This window comes from Pempheris klunzingeri, chromosome 17 (assembly GCF_042242105.1).
Source record: "Pempheris klunzingeri isolate RE-2024b chromosome 17, fPemKlu1.hap1, whole genome shotgun sequence".
In the NCBI taxonomy this organism is placed as follows: Eukaryota; Metazoa; Chordata; class Actinopteri; order Acropomatiformes; family Pempheridae; genus Pempheris; species Pempheris klunzingeri.
In genome coordinates, this window is record NC_092028.1 from 21,660,768 (window position 1) to 21,688,614 (window position 27,847).

At 51.3% G+C, this 27,847-nt stretch overlaps 2 protein-coding genes across 5 annotated transcripts; one reads left to right on the plus strand and one right to left on the minus strand.

The window, feature by feature from the left end:
- Positions 1 to 2,582: 2,582 nt before the first annotated feature.
- hexim1 (HEXIM P-TEFb complex subunit 1) lies at positions 2,583 to 4,429 on the plus strand. The gene has a single exon (XM_070848698.1). It carries the CDS (start codon positions 2,908 to 2,910, stop codon positions 3,931 to 3,933), a length of 1,026 nt encoding a protein of 341 aa, XP_070704799.1. The 5' UTR covers positions 2,583 to 2,907; the 3' UTR covers positions 3,934 to 4,429.
- Positions 4,430 to 4,998: 569 nt separating this feature from the next.
- On the minus strand, positions 4,999 to 27,779 carry arhgap23a (Rho GTPase activating protein 23a). Of its 4 annotated transcripts, none has more exons than XM_070847180.1 (23): positions 27,582 to 27,779; positions 25,290 to 25,314; positions 24,867 to 24,959; positions 24,220 to 24,298; positions 23,605 to 23,659; positions 20,627 to 22,265; positions 17,542 to 17,697; positions 16,519 to 16,591; positions 16,379 to 16,418; positions 15,749 to 15,886; positions 15,357 to 15,665; positions 15,207 to 15,268; positions 15,012 to 15,130; positions 13,861 to 13,979; positions 13,609 to 13,761; positions 13,419 to 13,497; positions 13,242 to 13,315; positions 12,198 to 12,287; positions 11,983 to 12,108; positions 11,856 to 11,897; positions 10,752 to 10,845; positions 8,660 to 8,691; positions 4,999 to 8,541 (listed from the first exon to the last, which is right to left on the minus strand). In XM_070847180.1, exons 1-23 carry the CDS (start codon positions 27,729 to 27,731, stop codon positions 7,084 to 7,086), a joined length of 5,205 nt encoding a protein of 1,734 aa, XP_070703281.1. In that variant the 5' UTR covers positions 27,732 to 27,779; the 3' UTR covers positions 4,999 to 7,083. The 4 variants fall into 4 exon arrangements, with proteins under 4 accessions (XP_070703281.1, XP_070703278.1, XP_070703283.1 ...); XM_070847177.1 differs by having other exon boundaries at positions 16,519 to 16,630; XM_070847182.1 differs by lacking the exon at positions 17,542 to 17,697.
- Positions 27,780 to 27,847: the final 68 nt, after the last annotated feature.

Consider the following 27,847-nt stretch of genomic DNA (forward strand, 5'->3'; position numbering starts at 1 on the left):
GAGCAGCAGGTTTGGTGGGTGGAGGGCACCTAAAGTGGTCGTTTAAAGCAGCTGAAGCAGCCTGTGCTCTCCCTCCCTCGCTCAGATCGATGTGGGCCTGCTGCTTGCGTGAAAATCTCAAACCTCCCATCCCTCCTGCGCTCTGATACCAGCCGCTGCTCAAATTCAAACTTCAAGGCCACGCGTAGGCCTGCAACAATCCCTATCTTTTATCTCCTCTCAATTGCAGCAACAACCATGTTAGACAGGGTGAGAGATTAAGTCATGCCTGCTAATCCTCACAAGCTGTGATCTATGCAGGAGCAGCTCTGGGTCTGTGGCTGCACCGCTCCTCCATCTGAGAGCTCGGGAAGCCCTGCTATGATTCCTCAGTCATTAGGTTTCATATTAACTGGAACGTATCACCTCTTCCTCACAGGACTCCCAGCTCAGCTCGCTCATTTGCCAGAGCTGAAACTCAGCCTGCTTCTATTAGTAGAAACAGTAGGCCTGTGTTGTTTGTGGCCACTGGTCTCCCAGTCTGCACAGGCAGTGTTAGGAGAGACCACCGTGACAGGACACACACTCAATAACCCACTTCTTCCTTCTACACAGGCAAACTGTGGAGAAACTGGGTGTTTTACATGGTTTAATGATCCATGCACAGATAAAGATGAAGTCAGTGCATTGATCAAGTGTTCTATAGTGAACAGTCAGCACTCAAACACACCTTTAGTGTAGTGTAGTGTGTGTAAAATATGTGCAATAAAGCAGAATACAAAGCCACTATTAAGATATTTATACTCTATAACACGTGTTTTTATCCAAACAACACGCCATTAGTTTATTTTACACAAACTGGCAGCAGTTAAAGCGAGAATAGGGGATATTTAGGCGGGTAAAGCCCAACTAAAGCGTGCTAACCTCAGTGAAATAAAGGAAAGCTTCAGTGCTGCCTTGCAAGATCAGGGGCCCGTCTACTTCCTGAAACTAAAATAGTTCCGAGAGTTCCGTATCACGGATCAATACGAACGGGGGCTGTTAATCAATCTGTTTGCGTGTTTTAGCACACCGTGGTCCGCATTAGTCCGACTGAAGGTCACAATTCAGATGCTGAATTTAATCGTAGTTCCGTGGTGGGGAAACCCTTACGGGAAACACTGCGGTCCAGCAAATACACCGAGCCTGTATTAACACATTGGCCTAGTTAGCAGACGGCTAACTTCAGCCGTTTCTGTTGCTAATTTTATGATTTATTTGCTTCGCTGCGTGTTCGCTGCAAATGTGTATATTAATATTAAGATGAGGAGATATCTAGTTGGAGACTGGTCGACCTCTCTTTGTACATTAGTTAGCATTAGCTAGCTTGGCTGAGTGTACAGTAACACTATGGCGTCGGTTAGCTAGCCTGTCCTGGCGTTTCACCATTTGGTTTTTAATGTTGTCGTGCTCAAGCTGTACCGTTTATTTTACTTGTAGTGCGTTAACTTCACACTTTATAGATGGATGCAGTGTTTAGTTTTATGAGCGACACCACGTAACCAACATTGACGTTTGGCTAACGTTAGCTAGCTAGCTAGCTTATCCTTAGCAGTCGCCACGACACAAACGGTGTAAAACTTCTACTGCATTTCAGAGCACGGGCGGCGCAGAAGATACTCAAAACGGATCTCCACCACTCCGTCCACTGGTGACAGGATGACTGAGCCAGTGTGAGATCGCCTGACCCACCCTTCAACAGCGAGGGGCTCGGAGCTGTGCTCGTAGCGGCAGCTTGACAATAACTGTCGTTTGTTTACGCTGATTCCAGAGTTCGCCCGAGCCCCCAGCCCCCACCACGTATCACTCCGCCCCGCACACAGCAGATTCAAACCGCCCTGTTTCTTCCTCCAACTGGCTCCACAACGACGCCTTTTTATACCAGTAAACATGAAGGATAATGTAATTTGGAAAATGAACTGTTTTTACGTATTTTCTTGTGCGAACACTCAAAACGGACTAGTTTCCGTTCGAGGCTTCCTTCATTTTGCTTGAAATACAGGAGGGTTCACGTTGTATTATCAATTCAGCGTTAGACTGTGTGGTCAGCAGATGAAAATAACCTCTATGATATCACACATAATAAGCGTAAGGTTGCTCCACGTAAGCTGTAATGTAATGCTAAAGTATCCAACCTAACTAGTATATCATAACTTTTAACCCGAACCCCTTCATTTGTAGATAGTAGCGTCCATGAAAATGCCCCGGACTGCTTTCTTGCCGTGGATTGCGTACTTTTGACTGACTGCCTGAGCGTCCAATCAGAAAATACTTTAAGCTTAGCAACAGCAAAGTTCTCCTCTTGTCCAATCAACAACGAGAGGGGTGGGACCTATCGTGCTGAAGATTCTACTATTTGATTGGTCGAAATGCCCGTCAGTCGTGGTGGACTTGTGGGCTATGTAGTTTGGTGTGGAGGCCTCCGCGGGTGCTTCTGCTGGGATCAAAACGTCATGTCCCACAATGCAACGGGAGTTACAAGCAGCAGCATGCGCGCGGCTGGAGGCGGAGCTGCTATATAAACACGAGCTCCCTCTTCTTGAGCAGCACACTGGACACTGTTGTGACGGCGGAAGGTCGTCTCCGGGTGAACGGCAGCTCTGACAGCATCGAAACAGTTAATGGTAGTTAGCGACAGTTGCTCTGACAAACCCTTGGAGGAGTAACAAGTGTTTACTGTTTCGGGAGTTTACTTTTGGCTTGAGAGGCTCCGTTTCAACACGTCAAAAACTCCCAGCGTCCCTCGGTGATATCGGCTCGTTGTGGAATAAGTGAATTTTTGTTCATATTGAGTTTAACGTCTTTTAACGAACTTTGGAGCCCAGCCTCTGGGGGCCTGGGGGTGATTTGAAATGCGCTAAAGTGGAGCCATCGGAGCGGATCATCAGGATGACAGAGCCCGGGGAGCAGCAGAGACATCACCTGAAAACTTCAGGCAGCCCGTCAGGTGGGAGCAGCGGGGACGCGTCGGAGCATCTCCCGGCCAGCGAGCGCGGCGGACCGGAGAACGGCGACAGGGGGCGACAGAGAGAGCAGAAGCAGCGGCAGCGGGCGGAGAACTGTGGGGATATCAACACAGACAAGTTATGGCAAATGAAAGGCGGACAGAGGGGGGTGTGCCCTGCCTTAGCACCCGGAAACCAGCCTCACCAGAAAGCAGCGGGAGACGGGAACCACACCTCCGGGCCGCTGGAGGAGAGCCTGGACCCGGTGCAGGAGGAGAGCCCGCTCATCGACTCCGACACCGGCCTGGATGCGCGTCTGGGCAGGAAGCGGCACCGGCGCAGGAACTCCAAGAAGAAGCGCAACTGGAAGCCTTACTACAAACTTTCCTGGGAGGAGAGGAAAGCCCTGGAGGAGAAGGAGACGGCCAGGGCTTCCCGGCTCCGGGAGGAGATGTTCGCCAAAGGGCTCCCGGTGGCCCCCTACAACACCACCCAGTTCCTGATGGACGAGCACGACCGAGAGGAGCCCGACCTCAACACCGAGACCGGGGTCCGGCGCACGGAGGACACGGGCAGCGAGGAGGACCTGTTCGACAACGAGGAGGAGGAGGATGATGATGGCAGCGGCGGAGGCAGCGACGGGATCGGGCGGCCCGGGAACGCAGGGGGGGAGTTTCTCCAGAGAGACTTTTCCGAGACCTACGAGATGTACCACGTCGAGAGCCTGCAGAACATGACCAAGCAGGAGCTGGTGCAGGAGTACCTGGAGCTGGAGAAGTGCATGTCCCGGCTGGAGGAGGAGAACAACCGGCTGAGGCGCGCCGTGGAGCCCGGGGGCGTGACCGCGGAGGGCTCCCTGGTCCGGCTCCGAGAGCTGGAGAGGGAACTGGAGAGACTGAGGGCCCAGAACACGGAGCTCCTCCTGCAGAACCAGCCCGGCACCGACAGGGGCCAGGTCGCCACCAACTAAAGGACTCAATCCAGAGGGGGGGTGGAGCCCCCCCTCAGAGGTAAAACACGGGACTGCTGCATTTTTAAAAAAGAAATTGTCATCAGTTTTCTGTCATCAGTTTGTCGTCTGGACGGTGGAGTCCTCGCATTGCAATGCAATACCTGCCGTTTGTTTTCTACCTGGACTGTTCGGTGTCCTGTTCGCTCTGTTCCGAGGAGAAATGTAAATATTTCAAAAATAAGATTCTTTTTATAAAGAGAATGTATCTGACAGCACGAGGATATCTGTTTGTTTCCAGGCTCGCCTCCATCTGTTCCACTTTCTCAATTTAAATCAAATCGTTTGTTGACCCCCCCCCCACTAAAAAAAAAAAAGAAAAGAAAACTGCATAACAACTCCCAGCTGATCAGGCCAGCGAGCAAAGACTGTTTTTGCAGAAGTAAATTCCAGAGTGACAATTTTAACAGTTGTGTGTTAACATAAGTTCAAATAAAATTTTGAAATTCTGCTGTCATGTGTTGTAAAGCTGCTCTGAGACACCGGAAGCTGCAGAGAGAGAGAGACGACTGTCAGCTCACCAGAGATCACAGGTTTATATCCCCCCCCCATGAGGATCCAGGAGGAGGAGGAGGAGGAGGAAGGGCTCCAGAGGGGGCTGGGAGGGGATGGAGACGCTCTTGATGAAGGTTAACCCTCTGAGTCACATCTATTAAGGGATAATTAGCAAGAAGCAATGCATCATGGGTTTACTAGTCTCCTTTTGTTTGCTGGTCACATGAAAATCAGTCTTTATTTAAACGGCACCAGTTCAGGACAGGATTGAGGAGCCCCCACTGAGCAGCATCAGATCTATTAGGACACAGTGGAGGAACAAGACAAACAGAAGCTCCATGTTTGTGTTTAAAGATCATAAACGGCTCATTTTCACTCTGCATGAATATTTGAGTGTTGATGTGAGTTCAGCTGAAGTTTCCTGCAGAGGCCTCCCCCCCCTGCAGCCTCTGGGGGGCGCCACTCGGCTCCTGCTCACAGCCTCCAACAAACACACCAGAACAAATGGGGTTTTTTTAAACATATTTCTGTTTATTTACATCATATAAGCTTGCTTTAAAGCACACAGCCGCGAGGGAAACTGTTTCAGGTGGACAACCGTTGAAGTCCAGTCATTTTCATATTAGTTCTGCTCAAAAAGCAAATTCCAAATGAACAATACAGTATGTTACATGTTAGGTATGTACAAAAAGACGTGAAAACACACTACAGGGAGACATGAGGTGGACCTCGCCTCTGAGGGGGGCGGGGCTCGACAGGTGTACCGTGTTCACACGCCGCCGCTGCCCCCCCACCAGGCGGACACACACACGACCTCAGATTGATCAGAGAGACGACTACGCCTCTCCCCTCTGAGCAGCATCAGCTGGCTGTGACTGCCTGAGCTAGAGGCGGAGGGAGTGCATAGACGTGTCCTTGGCTTGGAGTGTGCTTCTCTCTAAGTCTTAAATCTACCAAACAGCCGCTCGTGTTCAACATCATCTTTGGGTCGGTGCCTCGGCTACACCATGAAGCACAGAGAGGAGGGAGGAGAGACAGATAAGAGGCGACCATGGCACTGCAGAACAAAACACATTCCACAAATCAGGCACTTAGAAAACATCTTGAGGTAAGACGAGACTATAACTTATCATTTCTTCTTCTTATTATTAATATTAATATTATTATTGATCCTCGCTGGGTCATTTGGTCAGATGAAAACAACACGACTTTGGAAGTTGCGCCTCCTGTTTGTGTGACTGTGATCCAACAGACTGACGTTACCTCTAATGTACCGTTTCCCCCAGTCAGGGAGGATTTATTAGACCTGATGGAAAAACTCCTCATCATGTGACCTCAACGCCACCAGTGTGCAGACAGGTGAGCCCTCGCAGGGGGAGGGAGGGGGGGGGGGAGAAATCCTACTGGATGTTTTAACAGTCTGTGAAACAGGAACACAGGTGAGGTCAGCTGCCTGCAAACTGTCCAATAAAAAGTAAAAACGACCGGATTACGGTTCTCCTCGTGCTACACGGAGCCGCCACAGAGTCTGAGTGCGTGTTGATGCAGCATCGCTGGAAGTGTCGCCACCAGAGAAGCTTCTTCCTAAGAGATAAAGGTTTCCTGCACAGTGCTGAGAGTCGAAGAGAAAGGCCATCGATGAGGAAATAAGGACCAGCTTTAGTCACGTGTATCTTGTCTCCTTTGAACAGGTGAAATCACAATAAAAGTACTTTTTTTTTTACTTTAATACAAAATATATATAATATATATATTGAATATAAAACAAAAAATGAATATATTAAGGGAAACATTTCAAGTAACACCTTGAAAGAAATGACTGTGCACTTGTAGCACTTTTGTAAACCATAAAAAAAGGAACTAAAAAAGTAAAAACAATCATGATAACATAATATTCATATTTACAAGGTTAACTTAACAAGGCTCTGTACAAATGTTACAAAAATGTTCAACACAAACACGTGCACGCTCGGACACGACCACAGGTATGGTTACACACACACACACACACATTATTAACACCAAGAGAGGGAGACGGCTGCTTTCTGTGTTTCCGACCTCCTGCGTGTGTCTGGAGGAAGACGTGAGGAAGACTGAAACCAGCGGACGTCCCTCTGGAAACGCTTTGAACTGAACGATGACGTCACAGAGCGTCTGCGAGCGAGTCTGAGTCACTGAAGGAGCGTCAGAGGGTTTGGTTGGGTTTTTTTTTTTGCAACAGTTCCTGTTAAACCAGAAGCACCAGAGCGAACCAGAGGGAGGCCACGGCTCATTCCAGCGTCCTCCTCTGGTCGCCTGAAGGGTTTAACCTGATCCTTTATGTCGAGGGGGGGCAGAGAAGACGGGGGGGGGGGGGGGGTCGCCCCGATCAGAAGTCCTGGCTGCGATGAGGTCTGGTTGTGTCTCTGTTCGGTTTCTGTGTCGTTTCTATAAAAGCACACATTTAGGAAAAATAAAAAACAAAAGCTTTGGCAGCGCTGGTGTGCCCCTCACCACGCCCTTCACCACGCCCTTCGCCACGCCCCTCGCCACGCCCCGGACGACCTTTCCGGTGGTCCGCTGTGTGGCGCCACGACCCTCATTAGCTGCAGGGAGTCAGCAGCTCAGCCCGGACCCTCACAGGTACTGGTGGAACCTGGAGGTGGGCACCGGACGCGTGGCCGGTCCTTGGTCGAGTCCGTCTGCATCCCGAGGCGGCGCCGGCGTTTTGAGCTGGTTCTGGGCGATGGGGGACAGGGGGAAGTCGAGGACAGGCAGCGGGGGTCTCTTGTCGGACGTCTCGGTCGGGGAGGCCACTACGGTGTGTCTGCGCCACGCCCGTCTCTTCCTCCGGGTCTCGGGGGACAGCGGCTTTCGCAGCCCCACGCCGCGCAGGTCATCGGCCGAGCCCAGCAGACGAGCTCGAACCTGCTCGGCCAGAGACCTACCGCCGGCGCCGGTTGGGGCGAAGGAGGCGGCCTCGCCGGGGGGCAGGGCGGGCTTGGGTCGGGTCGGGCGCAGGCTCTCCTGGCTGCTGCCGGACGAGGGGTTTGTCCTGGAGGTGTCCCGCCTCGCTCTGGGTGCGCCGTCTGGCTCGGACCCGGAGGCGTCAACCTGAGCGGCGACGGCGGCGGACAGCTCCAGCAGGTCCAGGGAGCGCGCCTTCCCCTTCTCCGACTTCAGCTTCTTCCTCGCCAGAGTGTCGCACTGGATCAGCTTGTGGGAGTTGAAGGAAGGCCGCGAGTGCAGTTTGTGGGTGGAGGAGGAGGAGAAGGAGGAGGACGAGGGCGTGGTGGACCGCGCCCCGCCTTCGCTCCTGTCGGCGGAGTCGGGGGTGTGTGTGAGGGCGGTGGGCGGGGCCAGCAGGTTGGTGGGGGAGATAGCGGGGGGTTTGTAGTGAGTGTAGAGGAAGCTGCGTGGGGCCGCCGCCGGCTGCGTGTTGACGGGCGTCGTCGGGTGTTTGTCGGGTCGCTCCTGCGTGAGGGAGCGCGAGGCGAAGCCGCTCTCGTTGTCCGTCTCGCTCACCAGCTCGCTGTGTTCGTCGTCAGCGTCGTCGCCCCGCCCCTCCGAGCCCAGGCTCCGCCCCAGCGTGGAGAGGGTGGAGTAACCAGAGACGATGGAGCGAGCGTCCTCGGGGGCTCGCCACGGCGGCCCTTTCACCTCCGCTCGCACCTCCTCCTCCTGCAACAACATGGCCGCCTGCCTTCCTCCTGCCTCCTCTTCCTCTTTACAGCATGGCCGACTGGGAATAACCGCCACTTCTTCTTCTTCTTCTTTAACCTCCTTTTTCACGCCGCTTTCTACAACTTCCTCGTCTTCCTCTTCTTCTTCCTCCTCTTCTTCGTCCTCTTCTTCGTCATCCTCCTCTCCCTCTGCTCGAGGAGCAGTGTCCCCTACGGGCGACTCCGCCTCCTCTTCCTCCTCCGCCCCCAGATGTCCGGCTTTGATCGGCTCGTGCTCTGAGTCGTCGTCGGTGCTGCTGCCCACGCGGCGGCCGTTGTGGCGCTTCCTGCGTTTGCGGCCCGTGACGGCTGACATGATGGACAGAGTCAGGAAGTCCTTGGGTGTGAGGTCTTTCTTTGACCCCCACGACCCCTGAAAAGGAAAACACACGACACTTAACACCTTTTCTACCTCGGCTTGTGTCGAGCCGCAGCTAAAGTCAGTGTGTGTGAGGGGAGGAGCCCGGCGGCGAGGAGGGAGGAGGCGTTACCTTTGATTTCGCTGAGTCACTGTTGGTTGAGTCTGAGGAGAAGAGAGAAAAACCATCAGAGACACTGAAGGCAACAAAAGGCCAGAACGGTCACGGTGGAGGACACAGAGCTCTTTAGAGGACACATCCACAATAAATCACAGGAAACTGCTGCTGCGCTGCTCTGTGACATCACTGCAGGTGTTTTCCACCACCTGGACGGGGGAAAACACCTGCAGTGATGTCACAGATCGGGGCGTGGCTACGGCACAGCAGCTCTGTGTCCTAAAATATTAACAAGAAAAAAAATCTTTCGACTAAATTTGAAGGAACTCGTCTTCCTCTGTGCCCCCCGACCCTGACCGACCCCGGCATGGCGGCGCTGCAGTGTGTGGAGGAGAAACAATGATTGGGGGAAGCGGGGTTTGGTGATGCGTTAGGAAACCACGGCACACACTGATGACATCACCGAAAACACTGATGACATCTCTCAGGGAGAGAAAGCGTCGAGAGTATGAAAGGAAACACAAACACACCGATGGAGGGCGGCAGCTTTGGTTCTGGTGGGGGCGTCTATTAAAGGGGCTCTAGGTGGATTTGTTCCTCATGGACCAACCACGCTAACAGAGGGGGCTCAGAGGAGGACCGAACCTTCACCCCTCACCACATTACAGGTCCTTTAATCTGTCCAACATGACCGTCCTCTCTCCGTTCTACTCCGTCGGTCAGTAAACGTGTGGGAAAACGCTCCGTTTAGCCTCGGCTCCCTTTGTGATGTCATAAGGGGATCATGTGACCTCCTCCGGCCAATCAGCAGGCCGACTGTCTCCGCCCACTGAAAACCTGAATCCACCTCGCCGTCCGCCATGTTTTCTCTTCTCTAACGCTGGCTCACAGGAACAGGACGTCGAAGAACACAAACTGTTCGGCTCTAAAACGTCTGATCAGAACCGCTGCTCGTCAATATTATAGTCAGATTAGTATTAATATTATTATTAATATTTGTATTATTATTATTCATATATGAACTGTTTTTCACTTCATTAGTCATTCGGCCTCACCTGCTGCACATCATTTGTCATGAATTGGCGCTATATGAATAAATAAAGATTGATTGATTGTGTTTATAAATGCTGCATTAAAAGTGCAGCTGCTGTCAGAGATAAACAGGAGACTCAAACACAATCACTTATTGTGCAGCTCCTCTCTCACCTTACTTCTTATATTTGTCCATTATAACGACATGATTGATCGCTCCTGTTTCTGTTTTAGATAACACAGACATCTTTAGTTCTCTGTGTGTGTGTGTGTCAGCGATAGATAGAAAAGGTTTGGGCCTCGTCTGAGCTGTGAAATGGCGCCACCTAGAGTCCCTTTGGAGCTGAGAGGGGGGGGTTAGGAGCTGGACACTGACTGGACCTGCCCGAAGGATGAGCGCCGACACCGGGACAGGAGGGGGGGGGGGCTCTCTGCTCACAGTTCAGTCAGACAGAGAAGATTTAACCAGTCAGACGTTAAGAGATGCCGACATTCAGGAGGGAAATGGAGACAAACCACAAACCACCACCAGCACTGACATCCCTCACACACACACACACTTTCACAGTATAATACACTGATGCACACACACACACACACACACACGTATTGCCAGGGGAGTTCCCATCCTACCGCAGTGGCTGCTCCACAGGCTCAGCTAAGAGAAGGAAACGCAGAAACGTACAGAGAAAGTGAAAGATGAGCAACGTGGAGGGAAAAAGAGGTCAGCAGAGAGGAGAGGAGTAAAGTAAAGGCACGCTGTCAAACACAGAAACACTCCAACAGCAGCTAACGCATGTGAGACTACAGTCCTGACGCTGCCCCCACGTCTGCTGGGAAGTAGGGAACTGGGACAAACTCCCGCTGAGGAGCCTCCATCAAGAGAGCGCCTGTTTCAAAAAGCTCTTCTGAAGCCGTTTGGTTCGATGGATTCTTAGAGATAAATCCTCCGTTTGCACAGACTCGTGGGGAGTTTCCTACTTCCAGCGTCAGACGGAGAGCAGCTTCGTGTCAATAATGCTATTGGTGGGCTCGGTGAGAGCTGGCCGTGATTGGCCGAGAGCGGCGCGCTCACCTGAGGCCTCCCCGAGCAGAGCGGTCCTGCCGATGTTGGACAGCAGGTGGTCGATGTTGGGGGCGGGCTGCACGTCCTCCGTGTCCACCGGCGTCTGGACGGAGCAGGAGACAGACGGAGAGTTAGAAAACTGTAACCAGTCCATTTGTCATCACGTCGCTGTAAGACGCCGTTTAAACAGGTTCCTTATTGAACCTTGACCTCCACGCAGCTACAGACTATTGCTATTATCATACTTATTTTCCTCATTCTTCTTCAGTATATTTTTCCTGGACAACATGACAGACACAAGAAATACATCAAAAGTCACAGCTCACAAAAAAATTACGCAATTTTTTTTCCTTAATTTGAATGAATCTACAATTTAAAATGTTTTCCTTTAGTGTGTGTGGGGCAGGTCTACATATCTCCTGCTCCCACAGACGTCATTTAAACATCAAAACGTAGGAAAACTGTCAGACGTGTAACTACAGAGGCAAACACACTCAGTGTTTGAGTTTTCAGCCTCAAAGCAACAAGAGATCCTTCAGCTGTCTCGTGTTATTTTGCCTCTGAAGCTTCCGATCAAACTTTTTAAAATGTCATTTTTAACTCTGTTCACACAAATCAAACATCTACACCTTCACCAGACTCTCCTGGCGCTCACAGAGGAACCTGTTCAGAGATGTGACCTCTGGTTCTTCACCTGTCAGGATCTCTGTGTGATCTGCCCGGATACAGTGACACACAGCTGATGCTGATTGGCTGATTTGACCTCCAGCTCTTTGTTCCTCTGCTCTGATTGGTAGATTAATGATAAATCATGTTTAAGAGTTGGGACCTCCGTCCTTTTAAAACTGATTTTCCTCACAGAAGCGTGAAATGTATCATTCACAGCATCCACACCACCTCTAGTTTATCTTTGCTCTCCATCACAAAGATTAAAAACATTTAAAAACATTAAAGTTAAAGTCACATAATGAGGTCACGCAAAACAAACTGCTCTTTCTTAGCGGTTTTCAGAGCTTCTCTTCCCGCTCAGGTGATTTTTATCTCTGTGGTGCACCGAGGTTTTCGATGTGTCAGCTGAGCACAAGCTCCAAAACACCAACATGGGGAACAAACCTTTTCGTCCTTGTCGAGCTCGTCAGTGAAAAACCAGGTGCACTAAAGAACGACAGGGAGAGAGAAACACTTAGCATGACGAGGACCATCACTGTGTGTGTGTGTGTGTGTGTGCGACGTCTCTCACATGCTGGATGAGCGTCTCCACTATCTTGTAGCGGTCGGGCATGTGTGTGACCATGTCTTTCATGTTGTCCTCGGATGTCCGAACCAGCGTCGGCCCGAACACCAGAGCCAGGTTACGAGGCTCCATCTGCACACATGAACACACGAACACATGAACACACGAGCTCCAAAGACGTCACAGCGATCCACGATCACAGCTTGGTTCCACCTACACACCTTGTTTTTATCTGAGCTGTCGGCCACAGTCTTCAGGTGACCGACCAGGAACTTCAGGGTGTGGTAATAATGATCTGGGAGGTCTCGGATCTACGAAGGAGAAACAAGAGGAAAGACAGCTGATCAACCTGACGAGTCCGTCTGCCGTCTTCCACACATTCACACTTAAAGGATAACTATGGTGGTTTTAAACCTGGTCCCTGTTTTTACACATTTTTGGTTTAAAATGACTGGTGGGTACCTTAGATCCTTAGAACCTTAGATCGTCTCAGAGAATGAGCTGCAATGACTGCAACTGCACCTGATCACAGTAGGTCCACTAAAAGAGCTTGTTTGATCCACTGACAGGCTCAGAGTGTTATTCTAAGTGTGTGACAGCATCATGGAAAGGATCCCTACAGAGAGAGACCTGGAAGATCCTTTTGGTTTAACCACAAACAGCACACACACCAGACTACATTCACTAAAACAGGGATTTTAGCTCTCAGGACACAGGAGCTGCTGGTCTGCTGCTGCCTCCATCGTCAGTGTGTTTGTGTTATTGTGTAACTTTGGTGCTTTAAAAGGATTAGTTCAGATCTAACACAGTATTTGTGTAACACAAAATAACACTAACTAACTAATGGAGGCAACAGTAGACCAGCAAATCCTGTGTTAAAATCCCTGTTTTAGTGAATGTAGTCTGGTGTGTGTGCTGTTTGTGGTTAAACCAAAAGGATCTTCCAGGTCTCTCTCTGTAGGGATCCTTTCCATGATGCTGTCACACACTTAGAATAACACTCTGAGCCTGTCAGTGGATCAAACAAGCTCTTTTAGTGGACCTACCGTGATCAGGTGCAGTTGTCCCAAAGGATCACGTTGCAGCCATTGCAGCCCGTTTGGTGGCTGCTGGCTGAGGTGATCTACTGGACCAGTTCCAACATTTTTACTACCTACCAGTCATTTAGAGACCAAAACATGTAAAAGGTTTAAATCTACCTGAGTCATACTCCCTCCCACACACACACATTAGCCAAAAAGGTAAACAATCAAATTCAGACTCACCAGTTTCTTCATGGTCTTTAGTCTGTCTGATGCATTTTCCATCCGATTGGCGTCGATGAAGTCGTTGTACTTGTCTGTAAAGCCAGTAGAAATGTTTAGGCAGGTATTTTATTGGAATGAGCGGCAGCGTGAGGCGTTAAACTACGTGTGGCGGCTTGTCCCGACGTGTGGACCCACCGTTGGTGAAAAGCGGCTCTGGCAGTTTCCTGAAGAAGGATTTGAGTAAGCTGCTGACGACGTTGAGGTCCTGCCACTTCTGTTGGCAGCAGAGAGGAGTCAGTGTTGTTGAGTTAAGTTGAATTGAACAGTTTATTCCCCATCAGACTTTTCTGACAGGAAGTGTACAGGTGTATCTGTGCCTCCTCACCTCCTCTGCAGGGTTGATGTCGACGCCCTTGTTGAGCTGATCCTGGAGCAGTGACACCATGGCGTTGTTCCCGGGCACTCTGTATATCCCCGTGTACTCCAGACCCATGTCCTCCACCAGACCACAGCAGATCTCCACGATCAGCGGGATGAACTGAGGCGGACACAGACAGGATTTAAGCAGAATTTAAACCTTCAGCAGAAAATGTGTGCGGCTGCCTTCAGGTGGGACAGGTGGGGTGTCGAGGCTCACCTTGTTATTTACGCCAGGCTGACATTCCTCCAGCCTCACGCCGAAAGCTTTAGGCCCGGCTTTCTTTGTCTTCTTCATGATGTTGATTCCCCACGGAGACTTTGGAGGGCTGCTCTCATCTGGAGACAGATCAGACGAAAACTTCAGTATTTGCTTCTTGATTTTTAAAGAGTAACTGCAGCATCTTTAAACCTGGGCTCTACTTGTACATAGTTGAGGTTTGAAATGATTTGTAGGTACGAAACCTTTTGGAACAGGCTCAGAGTGTTATTCTAAGTGTGTGACAGCATTATGGAAAGGATCCCTACAGAGAGAGACCTGGAAGATCTGTTAAAGCCACTAGTAGCCGTTGTGTCGCTCCCTACAAAGCCACCAGACTCCACTGACAAAAACAGAAACTTTATTCATTCATTTTACCTGGCATTGAACAGGAGTTGCTGCCTCCATCAGTTAGCTTGTTTGTATTAGGGTTAGTTGGGTGTTACACAAATATTGTGTTGGATCCAAACTAACACTTAAAAACACCAAAGTCACACAACAACACAGACTTACTAACAGATCCAATGCCGAATAAAGTTCCTGTTTTAGTGAATGTAGTCTGGTGTGTGTGCTGTTTGTGGTTAAACCAAAAGGATCTTCCAGGTCTCTCTCTGTAGGGATCCTTTCCATAATGCTGTCACACACTTAGAATAACACTCTGAGCCTGTCAGTGGATCAGACAAGCTCTTTTAGTGGACCTACTGTGATCAGCACCATTGCCGCCAGTCATACATGTATAAATAGAGCTTTGGTTTAAAAAACATCGGGATTTCCCTTTAAGCTGTGATAACACTTCCGTAGAGCAACAAATTAGTCTAAATATAAAACGGAAAGTGTACAAACATAGTTACCGCCAACATTTTACAGGACAAACGATGCAGAAGGTTTTTCTCTCTGCAGGTGACAAACAGTCTCACTTCTGATATTTAATCAATAATAATAATGATAATGATAATGATAATAATAATAATACAGCTGCAGGTCTGATGAAACAGTGACTCACTAACTTGGTGCTCTGGTAAAGTAAATTAATAACTTTTTTATTTTTGAACAATGAGTGATGGATGTCTCCACACTGCAGAGTGTGTGGACTTTCTGTCCCTGACGCTGACCTTTGCCTTCTGGCCTGGGGGAGCGCGGCCCCCCGGCAGGGTTTTCCGTCTTGGCGAGCAGGAAGGGAGGCTTCATGCGGGGCATCCTGGGAGAGGAGTCTGGCTTACTGCCTGTTGGGCTGCAGAGACAGAGAGACGGGTTAATTCAGGGTTAATTCGGGCTCCGTCCTGCTCAGGGAGCTTCAGACGACTCACCTCTGCTTTCTGTAGTCGTTCAGCTTCTTGTTGATGAGCGCCTGTCTGGAGAAGCCGAGCTCCTGCAACGAGCAGCACACCTGCGTTACCACTCATTTCTAATAAAGCCGCATTAACACTGCAGACAGACGGGTAAGCGTGACCTCTGACCTCGCTGTCCGTCTTGCTGTTCTCCCTGATGACCTTTATCCAGTCCAGCATGTCCTCCCGGTCCTCCGCCTGCAGCAGGTACTCGCAGAAGTCCTGCGTGGTCAGCCGCAGGGCGTGCTTCCGTTTGGTCTCGCTGTACGCGATGTCCACCAGGCAGCCCCGGATGCTGATTGGCTGCTCGTCCTCGGCCGCTCCTCCGATCGTGGCGCCGCGAAGCACCGCCTCTCTCTTGTCCTTGTAGAGGAACAGCGAATGGGAGCGGAGCACCGAAAAGACTCGCTTCCACGGCCGCATGCCGCTGCCCACCTTCTGTGGAGGACAGACGAGACGCCACGTGAGTCTGAAGCTGCTTTAGATGCTGATTGACGCCTCGACCCGGCCTGTTCGCTCACCTTTCCCTTCTCAGTGAGGATCTGTTTGAAGTGCAGCCATCCTTCCCGCCGTACGTCGCTGTACGTGATGTTCCCCAGCTCTGATGTGGAGTGGCGTTTGGATCGGACCTCCTCAGCCGTCCCGAGGTTGTCCAGAGACTGAAGCACAAACAGGGAAACGTTTGTGGAGATGTCAGCCAATTAAAGCCCTTATATTGGACTTTTATTTCAGTCTTGTGATCGAAAGGTTTGTTAACACTCAAAGTGAGAATATTCCAAAGTGGAAATAACACGTTTTTAGTGCGTAGAAATAAAACGCAGCCTTTCCTCTAGTCAGTACACTCTACTGGTGCTGGTGTCAGACACTTTAACATGCCACAAATGTAAACAAGAAGTGTGCCTCTAAGGTGAAGGGAAAATGGAGGGAAACCCAATGTGCCACCATCTTGTAAAACTGTAGCTTTTAACTGTTTACGTCTTAATTTCTTAAGCAAATAACAAGCGAATTGTCTTTAAATCGAAGAATGTGTCTGTTAAGCTGCAGGACGTCCACGTTTGTTCTCACATCAGTGATTAAGATTAAGATGTAAATGCTGCAGCATGAAAAAATAAGGTATTTAGGGACTTCTGTGCTCAGTAAAAAGAACTCACCCCATCGGTGAAGAAGCTCTTCACTCTCTTCGGGAGCCTCCTGCAAAGCACAACAACGTTAACGGTCAAACGTGCGACTGAACTGGAGCCGCTCGAACCCAGAAATCAGCCGGTTGTGGTCTCGGTGCGACAGTACTCACGAGAAGACGCGCCCCTCCTCTCTGAACGTGTTGAGTCCTTCGTCACATGACTTGGAGCGCTCGGTGGTGATGGCTAGAAGATAGGAGGAACGGCGACTGGATTTAATACTGCCTGCTCGACGAGAGGATGAATGAACGCAGAGAGAGAGAGAGAGAGAGAGAGAGAGGAGGAGGAACAGAGAGAAGAGACAGGATGAATGATGTAATGCCAAACACCAGCACTGATGGTGTTGGATTAGGAGGGGGGACAGTGGGGTGGGGGAGGCAGGAGGTAGTGGGGGATGTTGGGGGTGTGAGTGGCGTGGAGACGACGCACGGTGACGAGATGAGCTGCAACGGTGGGTTAGATTAAACTGTCCATCTTTTCTCCCCACTGACATGCAGGTTTATCATCTGGAGACACAAACTGAAGGGCGGCATGCAAAGTTTGGCCAGTTTAACTAAACGGGAAGTCAAATGAATCTGAAACTTTTCTGGGCTTCGTGCACAACCAGAAAAAGAACCAAGCACTTTCTGAACAAACACATTTTTTTAAATTTTCTTCATGTCAAACATGCAATCTGCAAACCTAGCATGCAAAGACGGTGCAGCACTGCAAAAAAAACTCCTGTTAGCAACAATTTCTCTGTCTACGCTTTTCAAAAAGTCTCTTTTTGGAAGGGGAAGATTATTTCAACCTGTTCCCAAAAAGAGAACTGAGAATTCCTTTAGAAATGAGTGTCAGGTGGATGGAAGAAAACAGCATTATCAGCCAACCTGGAATCATGAAGACTCACACTTCATTCTTTAAAATAATTTGATTTTATAAAAGGTTGATTTTTTTCTGCTCAAAGTGAGAAAGTGAGACTTTAAGTCTTACAAATAAACACTGAAAATTTAAAAAAATCGGAGGGAAATTGTAGCGGTGAGGACCAACAACCACCGACGAGGGTATAAAATCTCCTGCAGGTAAACAGCACACGTTATACACCTGAGCTGCATGCAGTGGGGGGGGGGAAGGACGGGGGAGGAGGGGGCACTCACTGCAGTCGTGTGAGAAGAGCCTAGTGAGGGGGAAGGTGAAGGTGGGGGAGGCGGGGCTGGTGACCACGGGGGGCGCTGAACTCATGCCGCTGGACACCACGGAGGACGCCGGCACGTGGCGGGCGCGCAAGTCAGCACCGGGGCTGGTCGGCTCATCTGTGGGAGGGGGGGAGGGAGGAAGGGGAGGCAGGGGGAGGAGGGGAGAGGGTTAGGTGTTAGAGAGAAAGATCAGGAGGGGAAGAGAAGTGAAGTAAAAGGGGTTAGACCAGCAGAAGGCGTGGAGGAGGAGGAGGAGGAGGAGGAGGAGCGGTTACATCACATGGTTCAGCTTTAAACGACAATCACACTTCTCTACATTCACAAACACCATCAGTCCAACAGCATCGAGAGTGAGGAGACAGAAAAGTGACACAGGAACATTAGAAAACAACCAGGTTAGATATAGCGAGCTGTACCTGAGCCTCCTGCTGCCATAGGAAGAGACACGCTACTGTAACAGGGAGGGGGGGGGGCAGTGACAGACAGTCACCAGCTCCAGGTTTCAGTTCTTTATGAAATCTACAGACGTGCATCGCGTTAGTCATGTGAGGATACGTGCAGGAGAAAGTGTCTCAACCCGACAGGACGACTACTGAAGCATAGCCAACCACACACACACACACACACTTCCTGACTCATGTTTACACACTGTTTGCTCAAAGTGAGGAGAAGCCGGTGACATTTTAAAGTGCTGCAGGCTTCAGTGAGGTCTCCCTGCAGACGACAGAGGGCAGCACAGCTCTGCTCAGCCTGACGTCCCCCCCCCCATCACCACATCACCACATCACCACACAGTCATTCTGTAAAGTCTCCCTAACGTTTCTCATTTCATCTCACTCCTGCTCTGATGTCTGATATTTTTCTCACCTCTCACCCTTCTCCTTCCTCCATCTACCCCCCCCCCCCCCCTGTCCTCCACCCCTGTGCGTACTAGCGGCCGACATAAGGCGGAAAACATTCCCGATCTGGGATGAGGAATCTAGCCTGTTTACAGCGCTGCCCAGAAATAGCCGAGCTGTGGGTTTAACAAAGGCCGTCATTAAACAGGCGGCCAAGAGCGAGACACCAGCAGGGGGGAGCAGCAAGCCGCAGCTCACACTGACCCCCGTCTGCAGCAGCTCAAACCACATCCATGGAGCTGAGCCGTCAGAGGTGAGGAGACACAAGACCAAGAGAGACAGACACTGAGCCTGAAGGGACTAAAACACCCGGAGACACTCACCAGTCTTCACTGTGGGGATTCTCACTGTTTCAGGCCGGTTTCTGTGCAACTGGGGGATCGAGTAAATCACCCTGCTGCCTTCAAAACCCACTGGATCACTTAGAAAATGTGTCAATACCACGAGCAGAGCCAGGCTGTCTTCATTTACATGACTCATTCACTCAAAGTTGGTATTTTACTGCTGAAACTTCTCGAATGTTTCATGTTTGCAGCTGAAGAGTCTGTTATTCTCTCATGGAAACTGAAGCTGACGACTTCAGATTTCATGTTTTGTCAGTTTACTATCGTGCAGGACAAAAGCAGCTGAGACCAGTTAATGTTCACTTAAACAATGTAGTTTGACCAGTTAACTGTTCCTGCTTTATAAACGAGATCATAAATCTGACAGCGTTTCTGCTCTCTGGCTGTCAGTCCTAGAAAATGTAGACAGAATGAGACAGAGAGGGAGGAGAAGGGAGGCTGGAGGTCCTGGTCTGAGGAGGTCCTGGTCCAGCTAGTAAAGACAGCCACAGACTGAGCCCCCAGACACCCCCACAGACCCTTCATCCTCCACAGCAGCACAGACGCTGTTTGGGCCCCCACTGTTCCCCACAGGGACAGCCACAACCCCCCCCAGCTAATTCAATACTGCGTCTTCCTGCTCTATCATCACCGTCCACTCCATCATGTTTCTGTATGAGAGACGTCAGTGAACACAGTCTGTGCTCCCCACCTCTACGTGACGTGTTCCCAAACTGGCCCCGATCATATCAGCATCTCTGTCGGGGAGATGAAGAGATGGAGGAGCTAGTTCTTGTCTATGGGGAGAAAGCAGCCTAGTTTCGGTTTGTGGCCGTTAAACGTGTCCCAGCCTGCAGCTCTGACTGCCTGCTCCTCAAACTACCAGGAGGAATGTGCTCGGCCTGACACCGACATGCCTCCCGGTCTGCTGGATTTTCTCTCTTTGCAGGACTCTCTCTGACTTGGCTCGACTCCACGTTGGTCAAACCCTCCTAGTTGGTTGATTTGAATGGCCTCAGCCGCTTCCTCCAGGCTGTGACGGGGCAGCAGAGGCTCGGCTGACTGTGGCCGTGTTTGCATGTGATTTGACTCGATGGCTGCTGTACACGTCAGGCGATGCGAGCCTGCAGAGCCCCTTCCTTTATTTTAGTCTCAGGACAAGCTGGGACACGGCCACGGTCGCCTCCCTCTCACACGACATGTGGAGGCCGTAACTGTGCTGCACACGAGCTCACACTGATACACAGCTGCATTTCCTGCACGCACACACACATCAGAGGTGATCACGGCTGGTTTATGGAATATTTAGAGTCTTCTATGAGTTACGGGTTCAGCTTTTGTCTCCTTCGATATATCTTACACACACTAAAGCAGCTTCTTTATGATGCAGGTTTTAAATAACTGATGAAACGAGGCTGCAGCCATTCTAGCTCAGCTGTTAGCATTTAAGCTACATGCTAACGTGCTGATGTGAGGTGACCTTAGAGATCAGAGATGATTCACTCCAGCTACTAATACTAATACAGTCTGTAGACTGGGGGAGTGCCAGTATTACCCAACACACACACACACACAGAAAGAGGAGCCTGGAGCCTGAACAGACAGACGAGAAGGAAATGAAGGAAACACACACACTCCCCCAAACTCATAATCTCGTCTGAATTACAGCTCCGTGTTTCCTCTCAGCTTCACCAACATTCAGCAAACACTCGACCAGATTTTAGGAAGGAGGAGATCGAACTGCGAGGTGGGCTGAAGGTTCTGTGGGGGGGTCGAGGAGAAAGAGAAGGTCCAGAGGACGGAGATCAGACATCTATGGCTCACCTATGAAGGGGATGGAGGCCAGCGAGTCGTCCTCGATGGGGAGGGGCGCCAGGGTGCCGTTTGGCTTCCGTGGGGGTGCGTCTCCTGCGGGGCCCGGGGCCACAGCAGAGTCTGGGGGGTCAGGAGAAAACAAAGAGGGTTCCAGCCCATCCATGGGCAGCGCGTAGTGGGGGTGACGCATGCCGTGGGCGTTCCTCCGCCCGGTGGGAGGTTTCTGCCTCAGCACCACCTCCTGGGTCTGTGCCCCCCCCTCCGCCTGCCCCTCCACCGGCCCTCGTTCTCTCTCGTGGTTTGTCGGCCTGTATGCTCTGTCCTGGGACTCTGGAGAGGCGGAGGCGAGGGGGGACGCGCTGGATGCAGTGAGGGGGGCCGTCGTGCCCTCTGGGGGGGTGGTTTTAGGTGTTGGGTTCCAGTTCAAATGGGGGCCAGAGTACGAAGGGTCCCTGAAAGAGTGGGCCTGCTGCATGATGCGGCCCGTCTTGCGGTAGAAAGAGGGGCTGTAGCTGCGGTAACCCACCGGCTGGTCGTCCATGCTTTGCCCTGGGGGGAGCCGCCTGCTCTGGGGGGCAGCCTGCTGGGGCTGGGGGTGAGGCTGGGGGTGAGGCTGGGCGTGAGGCTGGGGGTGAGGCTGGGCGTGAGGCTGGGGGTGGTGTTTAGAGTGTCGGGACATCGCAGGAGCTTGTGCTGCACCGTAATGGCTCCCCTGCCTTGGGTAGGCGTCAGTCCTGGGGGGCGGCTGGGGGGCCTGCTGGAGCCACGAAGGCCTCTCAAAGCGAGGCGAGACCAGTCCGGCTGCCGCTCGGTCCAGCATCTCCAGCGAGCGGCCGTGGCGGTCGTACTGGGCCAGCAGGTTTTCAGAGCGCGTTCGGGTGTAGTTAGAGGCCGGGTGGCCCCTGCCAGGACCCCCCTCCCAGTCTCCGTAGGACCAGTAGGGCTCCCCGTGGGGTCCTGCCTGCTGCAGTAACAGCAGGGTGTCCTGGGAGGCGCTGTGGGGCCAGCCGCCCGTCCGCTGCTGCTGCCTCCGGGTCTCGCTGAGCCGGTCCTGAGAGTAGCTGCGGTGGCGGGTCTGCATGCTGCGTCCTGAGCGCTCCGGCTGCTGGCTGTAGTACCAGTCAGAGAGCGCCTGCTGACGGCGCTCAGTGCGGCCGTGGCTGAGCTGGGGGAGGGGGGGGCTAGTCCAGGCTGAGCTGGGCTTGTGTGGCTGAGGCTGCGAGGAGCCGGCGGCGTGGTGGTTGGGGTAGTGGACTTGCAGCGGGCTGGACAAAGGGCCTCCCGATGAGGAAGAGGAAGAGTAGGAGCGGCCCCTGGTTTGGCCCTGAGGCTGCTGGCTGGTCATCCCGTACTGGATCTCCTCTGTGCGGTGGGCGGGGCTGCTGTGACCCACGCCACCGGGCTCTCCGGCCCGCCCCTCCTGCCAGCTGGCGGGGCTGCCCACGACGGAGCGGTTGTCCAGGGGGGAAGAGGGGCTGGAAGAGCCTGGCCAGCGACTCCAGTTATCCAGCTGGTTCTGGCCCATGGGGGCAGACGGAGGGGCTCCAGCGGGGGTGCGTGGGTAACAGAGGGGAGGCGGGGGTGGGAGGTTCTCAGCTCCCCCTGAGTAGGGCTCGTTGCCTGTCAGGTAGGCATCCTGGGAGTACGCCTGTGAGAGGAGGGGGGGGAGAAGGAGGACAGGTGAGATACGACGTGACGTGTGTGTGTGTGTGTGTGTGTGTGTGTGTGAGTGTGAGAGAAGCTGCTCCTACTGTAAACAAGTCTGACAACAACACGGACCAGAGCGCCGCTCGTCACATGATCATGTGTACGTTACACAAAAAGCCTGAGAGTGGAACGCTCCCTCAGAACAACCAGTTAGTCACAGTGTGTCTGCTGACAGGCGACTTAAATAAGTCTTAAATAAGACTAAACCTTTAACCCTGAGCTGCAGTACATACGCCCCCCCCCCCATGGTGTGTTTACAGACATACAGGACACACACACACACATCCTGCCGTCACATTATGACATGTAAAGCATCACTTAGACCTTCTGCTCACACCGCAGGAACAAAAACAGACTCTCTCTTCCGCTCTCACGGCTACCTGAAGCTAAATCACACAGTTTGTCAAGGTTTACCTGAACCGTCCAACAGAACCCAGAACCTTTCCTCAGCCTGCATGTTAAGCTCGTAGTCACCACAAACAGACACAGAGGAAGAAGAGAAGACTTAACCTCACCGACGCTCCTGACTCAACCCTCCTGCTGCTAACACCTCCGTTCTTCAGATTTCACACCCTCCTTCTCCAGGAAACATTCAATGCTCTGCTTATGGCTCTAACTTTTTTGTTTTTCTGTGGATTTCCTATCTGTTGATCTCGTTGTGTCTTCTCTCGGCTCCTTCCAGACTCCCTCTCTCCTCCCTCTCACTCCACCCTGTGGGAGTGTGGAGGGAGGCGCAGCGCTGGTGATGTCATGTGAGGAATGCAGCAGATACGGGCGAAGCAGCGAGGGGAGGAGTGTGAGGACAGAGGAGTGGGTTTAGGATGTTAAAACATGGCTGAGCTCTTCCACAGAGAGCTCCGGTTTGGGCTCTGTCGGCAGGAGCGCTGCTGCTTCTGCATGTGTGGGAAGGATCGCTTAAACATGTGTGTGTGTGTGTGTGTGTGTTGACATGCTGCTCTGGGCTCATGGGAGGGGCGAGGATGAGGATGATGCATGTCTGATCATGTGAGCGAGCATGGATCAACCTGTGGAGTGGCAAAAATGTGTTGTACACGATGAGGCTTCGCCTGTCAGGACACTTTAATGAACGCGTGTTGTAAGCTAAACACAGAGCGCAGAGCCTCTGAGTCACTCTGCAGCCATTCCTACTGAATCTCTACATTCTTTGACGTTGACGAGTCCACGTTAAACTCCACAAACAAGCGTGCAGAAATAATTCGATGTAATGCAGCCGGTCTGTTGTTTAGGTGGGATGACGTGTGTGAAAAACTGACACTCACCAACTGAAGCACATCTTCATCTTTAGGCATGATGGAGAGCTCCAACACACTCTCACTGCAGGAGGAGAGGGGGGACGGACGGGAGACAGAGGGGAGACGGATTCATCATCTACATCTGAATTAGCGCTCTGAGTGTTTTACAGAAATGTTTAACTGAACTGAAACATCGGCGGCTGCTGACGTGTTCAGCAGGCCGAGACGCACAGGTTCGATCCAGCGACTGGAGATGCTGTCAGACTGTGAAACAGACAGAGCCTGTCTGTTCTCATCTGCTCCTGCTTGTCTGTTTTCTTTTTTAATCATTTCTATATCTACATGTTCCATCAGGGGACTGCAGATAAACGTTCGCCTGTGAGGCTGAATATGGAACATTTGCATGATGTTTGCATGACGTCGATTAATAATGATAATAACTTTAAAAACAGAGCTGAACATTTTGTTCACATTAACTGTGACTGTGTATTTTATTGAACGCTCGCTGGGGTTTACAGTGATTCTGTCAATCAAACACCTGATTATGTTCAAGAGTATCTTCAAATTCAGTTAAAACCAAACTTTGTAATGAAAATAATAAAAGCAGCACGGCCGACTGAACCCACAGCCTGCAGGTCTCACCTGTTCTGAATGAGGGCGATCACCTGCGAGTACGTCTTTCCTAAAACGCTCTCTCCGTTCACCTTCACCAGCCGATCTCCTGCAAAACACGACACGTTTCCAGGTTACACGCCTGGTTCACAGCGCTCAGACCCGCCTGTTGACCTCTGACCTCTCTGGACACACCGAGCAGGGACACGTGACCAGGAGGGCGGCGATCCAAACTCAAAATAAGTTGTATTTCATTTTACTACGAACTCAGTATTCTCTGTATTTGTGTCCTGCTGGCTGAGGTGTGAACCACGGACAGGCAGGCAGACAGGTGTGCACTTCAGATCTAATCTACTGTTTAGTGTAGAATTAAATTAAATCTAAATATCTTCAGTAGCCATCGTAGCATCTGTGTGTGTGTGTGTGTGTGGATGTGACAGCTTGTGTTAAATGGCGTTGCTGTTTTTTTGTGTCATCCAAACGCACGCCAGCATTTGAGCTGGAAAAAAACAACAACGTTACTCCACTGAAGGAGAACAGATCTGGTATTTCTGCTAATGTTTTTGTATTTCTGACTTTCCTCTGGATCATGTGATCGTGTCTGTGTAGTCACATGACTGGCGACACATTTGGAATCAGGACGTTGGCGCTCACGCTCCATGTGACCCGTCCTTTACCTGTGCACAAGCCCGCCTGGTGGGCCGGACCTTTCTCTCTCACATTCTTCACAAATATTGTGTCCATCGGCTCCATGTGGCCTTTCTGATACCCTGGAAGACAAAAGAGGAAGAAGAAGAAGAAGAATGAGAAGAAGGAAACAGAACAGACCCGGTGAACTTACAGGAAATAAAGCTCCAGGTTTCTCCTCGTGTTTACAGATGACTGATGAACTATTTGTCTCCATGACTGTCGCGTCCTGGACGACACATCAGGACTCAACATTTACTGTCTTATTGTTCTCGTGTCTGCCTGACAGCAGCTGGATGGAGCTGCAGAGCTGCATAACGTCCTGCAGGGGGCGCAGAGAGGCTGCGGGGAGGCGAGCGGCCTCATTACATCATCGATATCCTACCATACAGGCTTTTCATTGGTCCACTTACCCTTCCCGTTGCCGTTCTCCTCGTCCTGCAAAGAGCAAAAACACACAGAATTACTGCTCCAACTCACGTCAGGTCAGCTTCACTCAGAGGAAACATCCAGTGCAGAAGTGATTCACAGACATTTAGCATCTAAATGACAGAAAATAAAGCCGTTTAATTATTAGGTTAATAATTAAGGGAACTGAAACACAAACTGTTCCCCACACACGGAGACATTTACAGACATGAAGTAATAAAAGTAAGAGACACATTAAACCAATCAGAGGCAAACAGCCCTGTTGAGACAGACACAGCAGGATGACGCCACCTTTGTTTAGGATTTCACTTCATTCAGTGTTCAACAACCGTGTCTATGCGTTATCTGACATCTTCATTCACCTCACTCTAAACTGTGACGGGGTGTCGTCAGCGTTTGTATGTCTGCATCAGTGTCTCTTTGATTTCATGTGGATCTGAGTGTAAAGAACAAAGGACTCGGCGGTCTGCAGGTCTTTTATCTTTTCTGTCGACATTGAAAAGAAAAAAACCTACTAAACTAGAACTTTAACGTAGAATGTGAAGACAAGAGGCCAAAGAAAATGAGCCGACTCTCTCTGAGCTGCAGAAAATTCAGGCTGAAACAAAGTCAGCTGCTGCTCTCAGAGGCAGTGCTGCCACCGAGTGCTGATTCAGGGTTTATAGGACTCCTGAGGGCGTTCGTGCACCGCAGCTCCAGGTTCAAACTCTGAACCATAAAGGCGAGAAAAGCCTTTAGCGATGGAGCCTGGTGTGAAGTTACACGTGTCCTGTATGTCGAGTGTGTTTACTGAGACAGACCGGTTTGCTTTGATGAGCTCCGACTGACTTTCAGGTCTGCAGGTACTCATGACGTCATGTGACACGCGAGCAGCCAGCAGATCTGATGGCTGCAGGTTGTCTGATCATGTCCACACACACACACACACACACACACACACACACACACACACTGAGCTGAGTGGACAGTTTGGGGTTGGGGGCACGGCGGGCTGACCGCTGCCTGGCTTTATGCGGCGCTGAGTGGGCTCATTCCTGGCTCTGCAGACAATGGTGGGGGGTTTAGAGGCAGAGAAAGGAGAGCTGCCCACCCCAGAATGGAGCTCCGAGCTGGGGACACTCAACACCCGACCACATGGGACGGAGGAGGAGGAGAAGGTGAGAGGACGGCACAAGACTCTGGGACCATCTTGGGGTTAACATCTGTGTCTGAATCAGCTGGTCGGACTATTTAATGTACAAAACTATGAATCCTCAGATTTCTACAGACTCTTACTGGTTCTAAAGATAATAACACACATGCATGTAACGTTCATCTCATGTGGTTCACTGAGGACACCAGAGCTTAGACGTCTCCCATCGGTTTCTGAGTGTAACACTCATGAGACGTCTCCCGTGCTGTAGGGGAGTTCAGACCTTATTTTAACCGAACGGACCCGTGAAGACGTTCGGGACCTGCAGGCTCCCTGAATCGAGGCCTAATTGGGTCGAGCGGCCTCTGATAATTGGACACCATGAGGGTCATTTGGGCGACTTCCACGAAGGCTCTTCAGATTAGACCGAGTGGCTCTGTGGGTCCGATTGTCCCCAAACACCATGTGACCCTCGAGGCCGGGGGGACGCGGACAGAACCAAAGGCCAGCAGTGGGCCTATTGTCCGGGGCCGGCCTGGTACGCAGAGCGGTACCAGGCTAAGACAACAGAGCTCATTCAATCTGCAGCTGCCGGACGGTCGGGGGGCAGAACAATAATGGAGGCCTTGTTTCAGCTGCCTCGCCCCGCCCCGGCCTCCTTATCCCTCAATTTCACATCTGGAGCCGTTTGCCCCCACACCTCAAAGAGCTAAATAACCACTCAGTCACACTCGGCTCGTTCCACAACACCAGAACAATCCTGAATTCACCAAGCACCAAAAACAAGGCCTGTGAATGATACTGTGGCGGGGGCTCGTTCTCCCCCACTGAAGAACCCAAACCTTTGATCACCCTTCGGTTCGGTTCGGTTCGGTTCGGTTCGGTCGGCCAATCAGGGGCCTTTTGTCTGTGAGCTCATGTTGCTCAGCTCGGCCGAGATGTGACTGATCTTATGTCTTCGCTCAGATCGGCTCAGTTCAGGCTGCAGCCAGTTAAACATAAGTGAGGATGAAAGTAGTGCCTGTGTGCTGTAAAGCTAAACAGGGACTAAATGACACTCAGCACTAAACTAAAAGGAGGAAAAGCACCAGCCTGGTCGATAAACCGGTTTATACTTGAACACTTTGACTTTGACAGGTCTCACCTTGATGCTGGCGTGCAGGGCGGACTCTGGAGGGTAAACGATGAAGTGGCGCAGCGTGAACCCGAAGCCCTGGGAGTTCTTATGGAGGACCAGCGTCCTGGGACCCTTCCAGCCCACGCCGCCCCCCTCCCTTCCCGGCCGGGTCGCCATCGGCGGCCGAGGGTTGTCGCCGGCTGAGGGGAGACCATCCCTCCGCCCCTTCGCCTGAGGACACAGACAGAGAGGTTCAGGACGCTTTACCTGCACTTTGAGTTCCAGACAGTCTA